This window comes from Channa argus, chromosome 7 (genome assembly GCF_033026475.1).
Source record: "Channa argus isolate prfri chromosome 7, Channa argus male v1.0, whole genome shotgun sequence".
In the NCBI taxonomy this organism is placed as follows: domain Eukaryota; kingdom Metazoa; phylum Chordata; class Actinopteri; order Anabantiformes; family Channidae; genus Channa; species Channa argus.
The window spans coordinates 23,314,373-23,331,398 of record NC_090203.1 but is presented as its reverse complement, the minus strand read 5'-3'; the positions used below and the strand labels follow the sequence as shown (position 1 = coordinate 23,331,398).

The window sequence follows — 17,026 nt, the reverse complement described above, 5'->3', positions numbered from 1 at the left end:
AACTCTCAGTAAAAACTTTCCCCTATAGATAGACATTCACAGTGCAAGTCACATCTTTTCATTGTCAGCTGATCCTTCTCATGTCGGCAGCACAGAGAAGAACCTAATTATAGCCTCTAAACATTTCCTGTTCTTCAAAAAACTCTCCCTTTGCTTTTGATAGACACTTGATGAATTAGCGCGCTTTGGAGCTCCTTTCATGTGAGCACTATCTCTCTCCTCTTTGAGAGAAGATGGGTTTTAACAGAAGTTTCCTCTACTTGTATCCAACTCAAAAAGACTACGTGGTTTATGTAATGTAGCTAGTATAGTTTCTTACATTTTAGTAAGCCATTATTAATGTCATTATTATTATTATTATGTAGACCCAGAACAGAGGTTTATTTATGGTGATTGCTTCTTTGTGACATTGTTGGATATATATACCACATACTCCACTAAAAGCCACTTTAGCAACACATTGTTTTCACAGTTGATGAGGATTCAGCTTCAACTTCAACTTTGTTCCTTTCTGCTGCAGCGAGATTTTCTAGTAGAAACAGACTGTTGCCTCCTGGAAAGGGGGCTGGCAAGAACCAGGAAAACATACCAGACACACATTCTGTTAGTCCAGAATACATTAAGTATCCCTTGTTACTGTTTACGATAAAAAAAACATCACAATATGGTTGCTGAACGTGGTAATGTGTTACTGCATAAAGTAACCTCACAAACATATGAAGTAATGCATTATAGTACTGCATTTAATGAAAAATAATATATGGCACTTTGTACAAAGGTTCCAGGGCCTCATTTCCTGGCCCCTAGGCTTGTTCCCAGGGGACCTAATTATCCATCCATGGTTTTGACAGGGTGTATTCTATTTATTAACTTATTTGTGCTTATGTGTGTATTACGGTCCATTACGGTCCAATTTACGTGGAGAATTGTATTTATTTTGGAAGAAAGAGAAAACAAAGACAGTTTCACCGTAGGAGCTGACAAATTAAATCATACGAGTAAAAAATGGTTGTTACAACCTCACCCACATTATTTTTTACTGTCCTTTTCTGGTTTTGGCGGATACTGGTTGGGAGGCAAATTCTGGTGCGACTGCGGCTTTTCACTTTCCTCTCACGCTACATGAGTCAATGGTCAGGGTACTCGTTTGTCATTGGTCCCTGTGGTTGTCTGTCAAACGCGTTCTAGGGCGGGATTGGACTTCCCCGGACGCCGTGTAATCTCTGGCTGTACCTGTCTCGCTGTGACAGGCCGACATCTCTTCCTGCTCCACGCGCTGCTCCCACCCCCTCCTCCAGCTCTAGCCAAGGAAGGAGGAACTGCTGGAGCTGATTGTGTCACTTCCAGTATGCAGCAGAACCGTGCTGCAATGTGACTCCCTGGGATTGTTTCACTGGATTTGTGGTCGGTGGGGAGTAAAGACTAAAAAGTTTGGAATCACAGTAGGTGTTTTTTGGGGGATGCGGGGAGAGTAGGGAAGGTGGTGCAAGTGGTTTCGGGACGTGGAGCGTGGCAGAGAAAAGGAAGAGGGGGGGGGGCTTTTCTTTCCTGTGTGATACCAGATAGCTCACTTCGCTTGCTTGCCACGACCGACGGGACCGACGTGGAATATGGCGGAGCATCACCCGGTTTCCGACAACAAACACAAATCAACACTCAACTCCGGAGGCTCGTACTCTGGGAATGGGCGCAGCAGCACGACGGTGACGGAGAGAGGCGGCAGTACCGGCGCAGGCGGTCTGTCCGGCGGCCTGTCGCAGCCGGCCGGGTGGCAGTCCCTGCTGTCCTTCACCATCCTGTTTCTGGCGTGGCTGGCCGGTTTCAGCTCGAGGCTCTTCGCCGTCATTCGCTTCGAGAGCATCATTCACGAGTTTGACCCCTGGTGAGTGTTTTGTTTTTTTTCCCCCCCCACACACACGCAGAGCTGCTTTGGGCTAAATAGCCAGTGAGCCCTGGCTGCAGTAAATGTACCAAGCAAACGGTTTGGCACATTTTTCCATGCACCTGCTTTCACTTAAACAGTGTCCTCACTCTTTAGTTTGGCTGCTAAGAACTTTAAAATCTCCCTTTGTCGACCAGCATTATGGGTAACGGCTGCAGTTCGACTTCAGCTACCTGACAGCTTCTCCTGTCATTGTTACATGTCCTTCCTCATCAGAGTGCTGATAAAAACACGTGGCATCACTTAATGTGGGTGTATTGTTTCAGCACCAAGTCACATACAGGTATGTCTGATGTAAAAGGTTGGGGAGGGGCACACATGTCACAGCAGAGAAAAGAAGACAGTTGGGGACAGCTCCATCTGAACAGGGTTGAACCCAAAAGGAAGCATCTGCCAGGAGACAAGCTTCCTGACCGCTTTTTAATTCACCTGCAGATTACCTCTGGTCTTATGTGTTTATTAGTGGCATGAATATAACTTGGTATGATATAAGAACAGTTTTCCTCTGAGGTTACAGGATACGGTTCTTTGTTTTTCACATTAACTTGTCTTTTGAAAGTTTGACTTCCATCACACTTAACTGCTGTACCTTTTGTTACCGTGTCTGGTGGTGGAACAGGGTTTTCTCACGTGGCCTTAGTGCACCTGACAGCTGGATTATAAGGTTGGCAGACATAATTCCAAGATTAGATATTGGGATTTCTAGCCAGGCAGTCAGTATGTGTACTACTTCATGTTTTTATTCCATTATGTATGATTTCCAAAGCTTACCTCAAAGATGCAGAAATACTTAAAATTAAACGAAGCCTGGGCTCTGCCTTAACACAGCTGATGCTTTTTTTTTATGCAAAGACTAAATAGAGTTTGCAGTTCATTTAGAAAACACTACCAGTGTGTTATCTGTCAGAAACTGTCCAAGTGTTTCATTTTTACTCCAAAGTACGGTTGCCTGACCCAAACCTGCATTTCATCACTGGAAGCGTTTAATGAATATTCTGAGACCACCGCTGTGGATTAAACTGCCAGCTTCATGTCTGTCTGCTGAATGAAAACAAGGAGGCTTGAAAGCTGTGGCTTGCAGAAAATCCTTCAGTTTCTGTGTGTCGCTGTCTGACAGCCTAATGTGGTATGACTTGGAGTGAAATTCATTGTTACACTGTTGCATTGTTCAATTATTCTCCCTTTGCTGTCAGACTGGCAACATCATGCACACATCGTAATTGAATGGCTGAGGAGTGTGAGATGGTCTGTGTGTGTTTGTATGTGAATATGTGTGCGCGCATATACGCTCGCATCAATGTTTTCCCTGCAGGATGATAAAATCTGTTTAAGGGCAGCAAGTATTTTTTGAAATGTAACACCTTATTTAACAAACTCCGTATATATTTTAAGATGGGTTACAAAATGGAGCTCATCTTTCTCATAATATTTCTATCTGATTTCAGTATCTTCCGAAATCAAAGGGGGAAACCCCACGTTTATGTTTTTGTGCTACTGGGAGCAGCTGCGTGCACTTGCGTGTATGAAAGCGGAGTAGCACACTGTTGCCTCATAAATGAGTAACTGACAGAAAACTGAAGGCTAAAAACTTGAGCCAAAAGAACGAGGTGGAAAAGGAAGTGGTTGGGTCAGGGTTCCCTCTGAACAATAAGCCAGTTATCAACATCCATCAGAATGGGGGAAAAAAAAAAAATAAAATAAAAAAATGACCGGCATGTGCGGCCCAGGATGACGTAATTGCTGGGCTCACAGGGTTTTGTGCCACCGTTTGCATTGAGCATGAGTCCACTTAAAGGGCAGTGGGGTATACAGCATTTTCTGATCTGATTAACCTAACTGTGAGGTGTAGCAGAGGTTTGCAGGGTCCTTCACCATCCTTCACCCCCTCTGCTGCTCGTTCTGTACCTCTCACTTTCTGACGCACTTGTACTTTCAGACGGCAGAAGCAGGTCAGGCTGGCAATAGGTGCACATGGTTAGTTATGCTAAGTTTATGAGTGCAGAGTTTGTTAATTATAAACAAACAGTGTTAGGAAACAAATTGCTTAATTAGTACTTATGTCTCTGCCTTATGCTGGAGAGCTAGATGTGCCCCAGAGCAAGGTTTAACAAAGAGACTGCATTTGATTTAGCTGTCATCTTTCACTTGAAGCCCTCTCTTTTGGCGCATAGGAAATTTTCTTAGATCTTTGTCTTGGGAACCTGAATTTCTTGCTCTTTTTGAACATAAATATGTGCACAAACTATTGTAACTGCATTTCCCAGTAATAAAAATGAAGACCAATGATTTATTTTGATTAGTAAAAGCAAAATGACACATGGGGAAAAAAAAAATGACACGTTTATCATTTTTAGACGAAGAGGATTGAGGAAAAATGGTAAACTTGCACCATTACAAGAACGTCCCCATTATACATGTTTGTAAAGAAATTTAATAAAATAAATAATGTCCCATCCAGATATGCATGTGCTGTCAGTTCAGACATTTACTGTAATGATCACTTTGACTAGAAAACAGTCAGAAATGTAGGTCTGGTCACTAATAATCTTCAGCGTTTGTTTTGGTCCATCAGCCTGATATCTGCAGGCAAATATGAATCAAGTTTGTATTCACTTTTATATCAAAGTTTTTAATTTTTAAAGACAAATCTTACTGTGTTTGTTTTTTTTGTTTTGTTTTTTTTAAATTGTGGAAACATTCCAGTTTTTTTTTTTTAGATTATTGGGTGAGAATATTTCTCAATTCAGACTTTGACTATTTTTAGCAAGTGGCTTGTGCAAAATACAGTGTGTATATTATTAGTATCCCCTTTTTAACTTCTACAGTATGTTATTTAGGGTAAAAACACAATAAAATCATAAGATCATAGTCAGCCAAATACAGCTTTAAAATGTAAGTAAGTGAATGTCCCAAAAAGCAATTTTGTAAAGAAGAAGGAGTCACAATTCTTCCACATACTGTACCAAGTAAAAGTCTAAGTACTGGCTTGAAAATAGAACTCCATTACAAGTAGAAGTACCACTCCAAATCTACTTTTAAGCACAAAAGTAGAAGTACTCCACTAAAAAAAAACTGATCATTGTGGACATCGGTTCATCTGAGTGAATTATTAACTTGATGCTGTTTACAGAATGAATGTCTGAGTCTAGTCCACAATTATTTCTGAGTATTTCATTGGAAAAAATGTAGAACATTAATTAAATTTCTTCTATTCAGAAATGTAGTTGGAAGCAATAAAACGGCAAATTTTTGGGGCTACGCACCAGAGAGAAAAATAGTATTGTAAGCACATTTTGTTACAAATTGCAAATGAAGAGTTCAAGTCATAAAATGTCTGTGGCCCTGCTCCATAACATTATTTGAAATTATCACTGACAATTATGGCCATCAGAAGCTCTGCAAGAATAATCATTTGTAAATTGTGACATCTCTACCTACTCTGCGATATCATTATTTTCAGTATTATGTTCATACCAAAAAAAAACACGGATACTTGCTAGTAGGGCTGAAAGCATGAATTGTTTTCAAATTGAAACCCTTTTTTAAAATGTAAAGAAGAGCTCCCCCCCCAGAGTTGTGTTTCACACATGTAACGCACATAATCTGGAATTTGTACTATGGGCCTTGCAGGATAAACTCCAGATAATCTTGAGAGTGTCTCACCCAGACAATTGCGTTGTCAAATTAAGTGCCTCTGGATAAAGTCTGGAGAATTTCAGTATTTCACTGCAGCGGAAATATATTACTCAAGAATCTTTGGGTATAGTGTAATGTGTTATCAGCTGTGCAACATTACAAGGTACCTGGAGAATAAGAAGAGGTTATATGTTGAGAAGTAAACAAATCTTAGACTTGGGCTGTGTAGCTGTTGTACATCTGTTTTAGTATATCTAGTTCTTTCTTTGTATTTTCTTGAGGGATAAAGGTGGGTTTAAAGATTTAAAATGAAAAGGGAGGGAGACTTCGGATGAGAGATGAAGAGTACCAGCTTAAAACAGAATAGGAAAGCAGATCTTTATTTTTGCCTGTCGGATTCATTTACACTGGCTGCCTCTCTATATTTGATTCATTTCACTTTTGTTACTGGTTCATCATCTCATCTTGTCAGTAGGGCTAGAAATTAGCATTGATGTCAGTGTTGATTCACACAGTCCAGAATTGATTCAGTCATGTTTAGTAAGGATTATTTTACATCAGATAATAACCGTGCAGGGTAAACTTCTCAGAATCCTAGCAATGGTTAGTTATGTTAGTCATTACCACTATTGTGGGAATCAGTTTATGCATCAGCACACAACTGGCTGGCAGCTTACTACTTTCTTCAGCTGACTTGTCAACAAATACAGAAGCCTGATTCTTTGGTGACTCCACCAAACACCAGGACTTTCACTTAGTGCTGTGCAATTACTTGAATTATGATCATGGCTCCCAATGATAATGATGATGATGTAGACAAAATAGTATAAATCAAAAGATTATTGTGCCCCTTTTTCAATTTGCAGTGTTCCCTCTGCTTTGTGTTTGTCCGGGTTACCTCTTTTGTTTATATCCATGTGTTTATACCCCTCACTAAAAACTACGAATGTATCCAGGCTGTGGCATGTTAAGTTATTCCAAAGGTTCTACACAAGATGGTTCACCTGCTACCAAAGCCGGTTAGCATCCTGTCACACATTCAGGCCATAAAAGAAGAGCCAAAAGCGTAAAACAACTGCAAAGTGTATCACATTAAGGCTTATTTTTAAGAAGCACAGCAAAAAATGTGTGGGCGCTACTTTTATTGTGTTTTATCCAGTCAGTGGGATGAGAAATCAGGGTATTAGACACTACAGACATTACAGTAAATGTTAGATCCCGAGTCTAGGGAGTAGTCAGTGGCAACTGTTTATCTTGAGGTTGGCTTAGATTAAGGTAAGAAAATATGTTTATGTATTGTAAAAACAGACTTTACTTCCCCCAAAAGCTGGTCCCGGGTCTTGGACTCAACACACACCTTTATAACAAACGGCAAGATAAACCTGCTCTGCTACGGCTGGGAAAATTTAGATCTGAAGATCTGAAAGTGCAATGGGTGCATCAGGAAAAAACATCAATAACATGAGACTCCCTCCAATCCCAATATTGAAAAAAAAATAAAAATATTATGCATAAAAATAATCAATATCAATCAAGCCGCCCTACTTCCTCTGCACAGAAGAGCAAAATGTCCTCTTGGTTCCAAACAAGCAAAAAGGTGAAGGCCAGATGGGCTTATGCACTCACAGACCCAGTGCCTGGCTGTGACCCTGTGTGGTTTCACTTACTACACATTCAGAACAGATATGTTATTTACTGCAAAATAAATGTCATTTTTCCTTATTGTGACTTTTGGTTTTCAGCCTAATCTGTCCAAAAAATAGAAATTTCTGTACACAATCAAACAATCATTTGCAATGACTTCAATTAATCCATATATAATGGATCTCAGAATGTCGCATTTAACATATATCACACTTCACTCAATAAGGGTGCGACTTTTATTGTGTTTGCAATGCATTTGTGCTGCTACATGTTATGCTTTCACAGTATCTGTGTAAAACATTACACACAGCTTTTCTCCGGTAAGCTTTCACATGTCGCCTGAAAGATGATAGAATCTAGAAATCTCTGCATCTGTTTTATGTCCACTGTGAAACACTAGTATAATAAGAGATAGTTGTCTTTATCTTCGAGGAAAAATAAACTACTTATTTTTACTGAGAGCTCTTTGCTGTATTTGTGTGTTATATTGCACTGTTTATACTTGCTCTGCAATCCTCCTTTAAAGGTCTGCTGGAGACATTATCCAGGGGAGCTGCATGTAAAAGAACAAATATCGAGTAAGTCAGTCAGTCAGACAAAATCAAGAGGAGTTTCTCCCCATGTGAAAACGCTTCTGAAATCTTGTGGTGTGTGCAGATTGTCAACATTTTCCGGCGTTCATATGGTATGTGAAAACAGCATCACACTGTGTTTCCTGCTGAGTATGATTAACTGTTTAGTTTGATTTGTTTTGAAATACCATATCCTATACTTCAGGTTAGGGGTTTTGCCAGCTGTCCATTATATTCACAATAATTGATATAAACTCTGAATATTTTCTTGATTGGTGATTTCCACTCCCTCTGCTCTTTAACTTAAAGCAAGGGTACTTAATCCAGCCACTTGAGAGCAGCGGTCCTGCTTGTCTTCCAACTATCCCTGCCCTACCCTCTGCTGATTACCTTGGTCAAACGTCTTCTAGCTCGTTACGCAGTGTAAATTGTTATGACTGAAACTGTGACGTAAATGCAGATTTAACATTTGCTAAAAGAAATGTAAAGAAATTTGCACTCATAATTGTACATTTTACTTACAACGTCGCCTTTAATTTTTGCTAACAGAACTCATTGAATTTTTTTCTTAATGTCGTTAAGTCAGTTTGCCCCTGCACATTATACACACTGAATGCTTAATGTTAAATATTTACAGTTTGAAAAGAGATGCAGTAATGTTGGACCCTTATTTTGCATTGGTGCACAAGTCTCTCTAAAAATACTCAAGTCCAGAGTCTTTGTTCATACACAGTTTAATGCTATTATTCATGTAATCATAGAGCAATGACCGGGTCAGATTTGTCACTGGCCTTCACAAGCTTCTTTTCAGTTTTATTTTGTGTTGCTGCATTGAGCTGTCTATCATATTTAGTTTATGTGGAATAAGAGTTGAGCTGCCTTTTTTCTGTTAGTCACCACCAGTTAATGATAAAACTGCAGTCAGAGGTTGTAGATGCACTTATCACAGTTTATCAAGTTCCAGTTTAGTTCAAGTTTATCAAATATCTGTGTGAACATTGGACTATTAGCTCTGTGTTTTGGCTGCTGTTAGAGCAGTGATTAATCAAACACTGTATAACACACTTAGTGTCCCCTTGGTTTCAGAATTAGAATAGAGGGCCTAGGGAATAGTAAGGGACTGCTTTCTCAGCGATTGTCCTTATAACTCTACTGAGGTGTGTGTTTGTGTGTGGGTGTGTGTGAGGGGCACGTGCATATCTGCAAGAACAACTGGGAAATGCTGTAGGATTTTTTGTGCAGGATATTAACCCTAGACCTAGATTCTTTCTCCCCAAAATGCCAGTACCATATAAACAATCTGACAGATGTGATGATGAAACAGCCATGCAAAGCACTTTTTTTTTTTTGGTGTTTCTTTTTTGGTGTTTTGTCGTTTGTTTAGTCATTTTCATTTTCTAGCTTTGTGTGTTTGATAGGGTCTTTGCAAAACCTGCTACTCAATCCATGATTTGTGTGTAGATTTCGTAGCAGAGGAGCCTATGTCAGAGAAAACATTTAATGGATGTTCCTCAGGCTAAAAGATTAATCATCTTTAAATTCAGATCCCGTTTAAAGTGAACACAATTTTTTTTAAATTAGAGAAGCTGCTCACAACTCTCACATGCTAGGGCCAGCTTTAATCTTGATATATGCTGCATTATATGTAGTAGGTTGCCTTTAGGGAACAGACGACGCACATAAGCCTACAGTATCCTCTCTAGTATCCTCTCTAGTATCCTCTCTATGGCACTGGAAATTAGGACTTAGCATAAATATTTGTCAAGTCTACTGACCATAATGCTAAAAATATATTAGTATTGCAACTAAACCAATGTGCATTGTGAGTTAAATTCCCCACCTTGTGTGAACTGGTACTGCATTATAGTTGGCTCCAACTCATGCAAACAAATACATGTAAATCGTGTAAATTTACACAACATTTTGCATTTTGCAAGGGTGGCCAGGAGATAATAAGATTAATAATTCAAGTGTGTTATTTAGTAGGAGTAATGCCAGCAGCAGCAGCAGCAGTAGTAGTAGTAGAACACAGGTAGCCAGGCAGGAGAGGGAAGAAGTAAGACAGAGGCCAGGCCAACAAACCAAGAATCGTTTCTCACAATAAACTGGTAAGTCATCTCTTCTTTTTTAAAATGTTATTATTATTTTTAGTAAGCAAAATTGGTTGTCGGGGATAATGTGGGTAATTATCGTTTTGGAAGCAAAACAAACTCCAGAGCTGCTTTCATGTCCCAGTCTGACACTGGTAACATCTTTGCGTGAACCCTCAATTTCAGCAGCGACATTGTGTACTTAGTGTGTACAGTTCCAGGACGAGTATCAGTTTACATAATGAAAATTAGCAAATAGCTAATCACCATCTAGTGATGAATAGATGATATTGTAGACTTTATCGAGAGTCAACAACCAGTTATTAGTTGACTCTATCACTGAAGGACCATGCAGACGGCTCCAGCACTGTAATAAGGATGTACACAGCCACAAACCTGAACGCCTCACCTTTTTGAGCTCACTATTCTTACCTTGCTTGACTGTGTTCTCCCCTGTCAGCAGCTAATTGACTTTCCTTATCTTCTCTGTGGGACATTTGTCATTGCATGGTGGTGTGTTGATCTGGCCTTGCTGGTGGATGTGAACTCGTGAATTAGAGGCAGTTTTTAAAGCTTTTTGTCAGTTATGGTAGAAAAACACTAGAAAGGTGCTAAAAAGGACCATTTGATCCTTTTTAGCTGCTCCGTCTTGGTTTAACCAATGTGGTTTCTTTAATGAGTAAACCTGTCTTTTCAGTTTCATCAGTGTTATATTTGATCATCATAAACACAGGCCACGCTTTGTTGCCCAAGCATTTAAGGCTTCCTGTTCTGTTTAAAGGAGCCTTGTACCAACTTAACACATGAAAGGAGAGTTTATATAATTTGAAAAGAGGGTATGAAAGTGAATGTTTAGAAGGCTTGTGATTCGTGCCTGGGAGTTAATGTATGTCAGTATCTATTGATTTGATTTTGACCCATTGTATTTTTATTTTTTAGATTAGTCTGAGTTTTTTTTTTTGTGATATTAAATTGTTAAACTAAACAGCTGAATGCTCCTTCAAGATCCTTGCAAACTGCAGTAACATATTTCTGGTTCATTTCATGACTTAGGTTTGATTGAAAGGCTTGGTCTGCTATGTTTTGCACTGCCACTGCCACAAACCTTCCACTTCTTGCCCCAGATGAGCTTCTTTGTTGTTTCGACAGTGTGTTTTGTGTCACTATCTTGCTGCATGATGAAGGATCTCCCAAACGGTTCGGTTACATCGTTCTTGCAATAGCCAGACAAAATGTTTCTATACACTCCTGGGTTCATTTCGCTGCTGCCATCATGCGTTACTTTATCAATAAAGGTTGATGAGCCTGTCTCAGCAGAAGCCATGCAGCCCAAGCCATGACATTACCTCCACTGGGTTTCACAGATAAGGTTGGATGTTTGGGATCAGGATTTTTTATTTTTTATTTTTCTCTTCTCATGACTTTAATCATTCCATCACTTTGGTTAAGGTTCGTCTTTGTCTCATCAGTCCAGTTTACCTTTTTAGGCTCATCTCTACACTTTTTGTCAAATTCCAGCCTGGCCTTCCTATTCTTCTTGCTAATGAGAGGTTTGCATCTTCTGGTGTAATCTCTGTACTTTTGTTCATAAAGCCTTCTGCGAACAGTAGATTGTTCAATAGCTTCACAATTGCTTTTTTTTTAACCCATTGACTTGGTAGACATGGTTTTTATGTTGGCTACACCTCTTAAATATAAATGCAATTAAAAATGGGTAGGTTCAAAGTTGTGCATCTGATCCAGATGTAAATACAAGCAGAAATGTAGATCTCTTTTGATTTCAAACCCAAATGTTTTCAGTCTACAATACAAATTAAAGGAATTGGCCTCACAGTTCCAATACTTTTAGAGGGCAGCATATGTAAGCACAGGTTATAGCCCATCCTGGATGTCTCAAGACACACAGTTGAAGTGTTGCAGGGACTTGGTACCACAACAGTTTGTGGCATCAGTCTGTTCACACTCTTTCCACAGTGTGAAGTATACGGGTTTTAAAGCATTGCCATTTTAGCAGTGTGCCTTCATACCGCTAACACATTTAGTTTATGTGATCTTTATTTTTATTCACATCCCAGAGGTGCTGGCTAGATGCAGTCTGTTCTTTATGTTCAATTCTGTCTTTATGCGAACATCTTAAAAATGCAGGTAGGGGTTTTACCTTTTACTAGTCTAGTTCTCTTAGTCTAGACTTTGTACTCTTTATACACCCTATACACTTTACACGCCCCCCTGTTTAGTGGATATAAAAGAATAGGAGGAGGACTGGGATGTAGAGTAAAGCAGCCATTACAGCAGTAAGTTCAGACAAATTTGTTTTGTATTTCTGTCGAATTAATGACCTTCACTCAAAAATATTTGGTTTATCTTCCTCCCTTGCAAAAGGCAGTTATTCAAATTTGAATGTCTAATGTGTACGTACTGGTGCGACTGTCATTAAATAATAGCACACCAATATGGTGGCATGCTAATATACACTATGCTTGCTTGCAAGTTTGTTTGGAGGCTTTGCAGCAAGGTTTTAGGTTTCACCCACATTTCCTTTTTAAGATCCACATGATAAGTTTTAAACATACCTCCGACTAGAAATGAACAATCTTGCCTTTTGTTGTAACACCGAACAGTCTCTGTTGCTGATAAATATTCATTAGGCTTAGCCATACTTTGTCCCAGTTGTATAACTGAGAAAAAAGACAAAGCGGTCTGTTTGTATTGTGTTACATAACATTATAATTTGCACCACACTTCACTCATTTCTCCTCATTCCTATAATTCTTCCTCCTCCCATCCTCTCCCTGTATTTTATATTTTTCCTTATTCTTCACCATTTCATGCTTCCTTTCCCAGTCATTGAGATCCTGTTAGTAAGGGCTACAACTCAAAAATTTAAGGATTTATTGATCATTGAAACAAATAAATAACAGGCTGCCCTGAATATATTACTCTATGGCTCTTTTTTTTTAGGTGTCAGAGTTTTAATCTTGAAATTAGGGTTTCACGATACATGTAGATGTGAGTTATTAGGGCTGTTACTTTTTCAAGTCAAGTTCAAACAGGGGCAAACAAACTCACAAATGATTAAGATTTATTTGATTTTAATGGGCAGACATTCACAGACGGGTTTTGTAGATTAAGCAATTTACTCAGAATCAGATTCAGGCCGTTTGGTTCAGTATCATGTGGAGCTTTTAAAAGAGCTGTAGGAGTATTTTATCCTATTTGAGTGTGGGGAGCCGTGGATGGCTGCGATGTTTGGTTTGAGTGTTCTGGAGGATGCTAGAAAGACATGCAATGACCTCACAAACAAATCCACCATTTGGTCATCTGGTTTAATCGACTCATAATTATTTGTTGAAGCATAACTGTTATTATTGCAGTGTTCCTCTTTGATGTGATCTTGTCTCTGCACACCCACCATATGTCATCTCTGTCTCATGGCCTCGGAGCATTTGCAACTGAAAATTAGCAAGTGGCTGAGTTCCTAGAGATGTTGATTCTAAATTAGTTCTCAGTTTGTAATGAGCATGTTATTAGCACTCAGTGTTACCCCTAAAACCTTTTTCAGGCCAGTGGCAAGAGGATGATAGAAGTTTTATGCAAATGCGCTACATAATATCTTGTGCAACACATAACTCTTAGTTGGTAATTTCTAATTACCAATAGAAGATACCAATTGAAGAAGTTAGAACAAAGACTCTAAGAAAAAGAAATAAATAAAGATATCTAAATAAAAAGAACTAATAAAACTATTATAAACTGGAACTCGGCACAAACCGCAATTTAGACTCCTCAGCAATTTGGAACAGGAGCAACTAAAGCCTGGAAAAGTAATTGCTGTAAATTAAAAAAAACTAATGGAGGAGCATTTGATAACTAATTAGGTTATTTGAAAACAGGTCAGTAGCATGACTGGGTATTAAAAAATCATTTCACAGAGGCAGAGCCTCTCGAATGTAGAGATGGGCAAAGGTTCATCAATCCGCGAAAATCTGTGTCTGAAAACTGTGGAACAAAAACATCAATTGAAAACATTTGGTGCCTCATAAAACAAAAAAATAGGACAACAAAGGCTCAGGACTGTTAAGCAGCTAGAATCTAACATCAGACAAGAATGGGAAACATTCCTCTCCTAAAACCTTAGCAGCTGGTCTCCTTACTTCCTAGAAATGTACACATGGTTGTTAAATGAAGAGGGGATGCTACACAATGGTAAACATCACCCTGTTTATTTTTCAGAAGTGTTGCTGCCATCAAATTCAAAATGAGCTAATCCTTTTCATAAAAAAGTAAAATGTCTCAGTTTCAACATCTATGTTTTTTGAAATTGTTCAGTGCTGCTGATTGGATGCTGGTGACCCGTGTTAGCACAGAAGAATGACCTGTAGGTCAGTAAAGACATCCAGTGTAATTTGGAAATACTACCTTTCTTTTATAATGAAAGCTTTAAGCACTGACATCGGCTTTTCATTGGGATTTCCCCCCACAAATTAACAACTTAGGTTGGTGGCTTCCAGAAGTTGCTGATTTTAGTAATATCAATTCTTGTGTACTTTAATTTATTAACGTTTATAATTGCTAAGTTTAAACCTTTAATGCATACATCCACACCTGTGTGATGATTGTTATAGTCCCTGTTACATATGTCTGCATTAAAACATGTGTGTTTATGTTCATCCAACCTAAATTTACAAAAACAATATTTATTCAATACAGTTGTTAACAGTTCATGAATGCAAATTTGAGCTACATACTAAGCCCTGATGCCTAGAAAATGAGAGTTGAGTCTACAAATATTAGTAGTGCAAAATGCCACTTTAAAAGCGTTAGAAAATAATTAGTTTATCCCCGTTTAAAAATCTAGGTGACTTTAAAAAAAAATTGTAAGTGAAAATAGAAAGTGTTTCATTAAGCACTAGTTGAGGGAGAAGCTTTATGAAGAGCTGGCTGTGAATTTCCTTTGAACCTGAGAGCCAAATGACAAATGGGACAGTCTTACCCCAGAAGCCACCACTACAAAACATATTGCCTCCTTGATCTTGTGGGCTGCCACCTACCTCGGATAAGCCTATGACCTCTACGTTAAGAAGCAAATCTCCAGATCTCACAAAGACAAACTACAATTGTGCTAGTTACTATAAGTATAATATACTCTAGATATATCATTTTTAGCAGTTAGACCCAACACGTTCACATTGGTTTTGGTACATGGATTAGACTGAACAGTTTTTCTGGTTCATTCCAGATGAGACTAACCAGTTATTCAGCCCTGTGCAGTCAGCATCCAGCTTCTCAAAGGAACGAGTGCAATTAAGCCCCATGAAATTGAGCAATAACAGTTCTGCAGTGGCCTTAGATGTCCATGATGCTACACTGGGGGGATTAGCATTTGTCTGCCCTTCATCAAGAGGCGTGGGTATCCTGCTCAAACCAACTTGCAAATGCAACCCCAAGTCCGCATGATAGGAGTTGGGGGTTGCATTTATATACCATGATCATCATTGTATTTAGTATGTCCAGAATAAACTCACATTTAGTCTTGGCTCACATTCTCGTTATGGCAGCCTTACATACCCTGCTTGCAAGATGCAATCCCAGGAAGGACCAGTTGGGCAATATCAAAAAGGCAGCAGCTTTGAATCTCCAGCAATACCAGGAAGTATCGGTGGGGGAACTTGAGGTTTTACACATTTACCCACATCTACATACCTGCATTTTTTTGTTATATGCTTGTGTTATGGATAGGCAGAAGTTCACAAGAAATTAAATCTGGTTTTGGTCAGGGATGATTAGGCCCGATTCTGCCCTCTGGCGAAAAACATTTTACATCCTCTAGACATACAAAGTACTCTTTGTTGAAGAAGCAGGAAGATCCCTATTCTAAGCTGAAAACTCTGTCACACAGCAACCCTAGGTTAGTTTCAGTGATCTGCTTTTAATTTGAAAGTCCTTCCAGCAGCAGCCATCTACATTCCTGTAGTGTGAGTATAGGAGCCACCTGCTTAGGCTGTAACATTTTTATGGCCAGGAGTTACATAGAAAGCATATTTTTCTTTTTTACCTGGTTACATTCATATCAGAATAGAGTTAACAAGTAAGTCCAGCCAACCACCATCTCGTGACTACATTGTGTAATGGCTCAAGTTTATTTTTTTAGATAGTCTGGAGCCTAGCAGTGCAGCAGTGCATTCTCATGGATGACTCCATATTCCTGGAAGCTAGATTTCATTGGTCTGGATTACAGCACACAAACACACATACACGACCTGCAGTATCAACTGTATTTAGGATAAACCTTATGATCTTTATTGTGGTATTGCAGAGGAGTCGGCCTCAGGGCCGAGACTGCAGTGATATGAAAGGAAATTGACTCATCGCTCAGTGAAAAATGTGAAAACTGAAGTAGACATTATAAACATTTAAAAGCTTTTCTGTTACGAGAGCAGTACATTTGACGAATGCAGTCTAGAAATGCGTGAAATTTGCTCCGGGATCAGTCAGTTTCTTCAAATGGAGTTTAAAACACCTGTGGAATAGAGCTGAAGCTCCTACTACTGAGTACTTTGATAACAGCGAGCTCCATAATGTGTTAGCACAGTCAGATATTTGGGGCTAAATACACGAGCCGCAATGAAGCACTATACAGTTATGCCGAATGCACAGAGGAGGGTAAAGGCTGCCAAAGTCATAGTCGCAGTTCGAGATGAACTGCTGCATGTTGGGGACAGCTGCTTGTGTCTCTTTGGTAATTCCTCTGTTGCAACAAATTATACCGTTACCTTTTCCAGTTGCTTCTTTTGCTGTGGGGGGTGGACAATAAAGATTTAAGACACATATTGAAGGGAACTCTTAAGCATACTCAGTAAACTGAAGCTACTAAAGTCTGCAGACAAGCATCATATAAGTACAATTTACTACTACTATGGCTTTGTTGTTGTAACTTCCTGCTTACATTTTGTAAAGTTGCCAAATCAGCATTTGTGTGCTGCTATGAGTAATTAACAATTTCAGGTTTACTAGCATTTCTAGCGTTAGTTTGTGCTGTTAGCTTTGCTTTAGCAGATATCTGCAACTCAATGCTAACATTTTATTTGCCTCTTGTCATTCTTCCCTGAAGACAACACTGCTTATCATCGTGGTAGATCTGA

General features: G+C 39.1%; 1 protein-coding gene across 1 annotated transcript in view; it reads left to right on the top strand.

The window, feature by feature from the left end:
• The first annotated feature begins 1,306 nt into the window (after window positions 1-1,306).
• Window positions 1,307-17,026, top strand: part of LOC137130183 (dolichyl-diphosphooligosaccharide--protein glycosyltransferase subunit STT3B-like) — a 42,519-nt gene continuing 26,799 nt past the window's right edge. Inside the window, exon 1 of the mRNA XM_067510003.1 lies at window positions 1,307-1,882. Coding sequence (XP_067366104.1) covers window positions 1,611-1,882 — 272 coding nt within the window. The 5' untranslated portion in view covers window positions 1,307-1,610. The remainder of the gene's footprint in view (window positions 1,883-17,026) is intronic.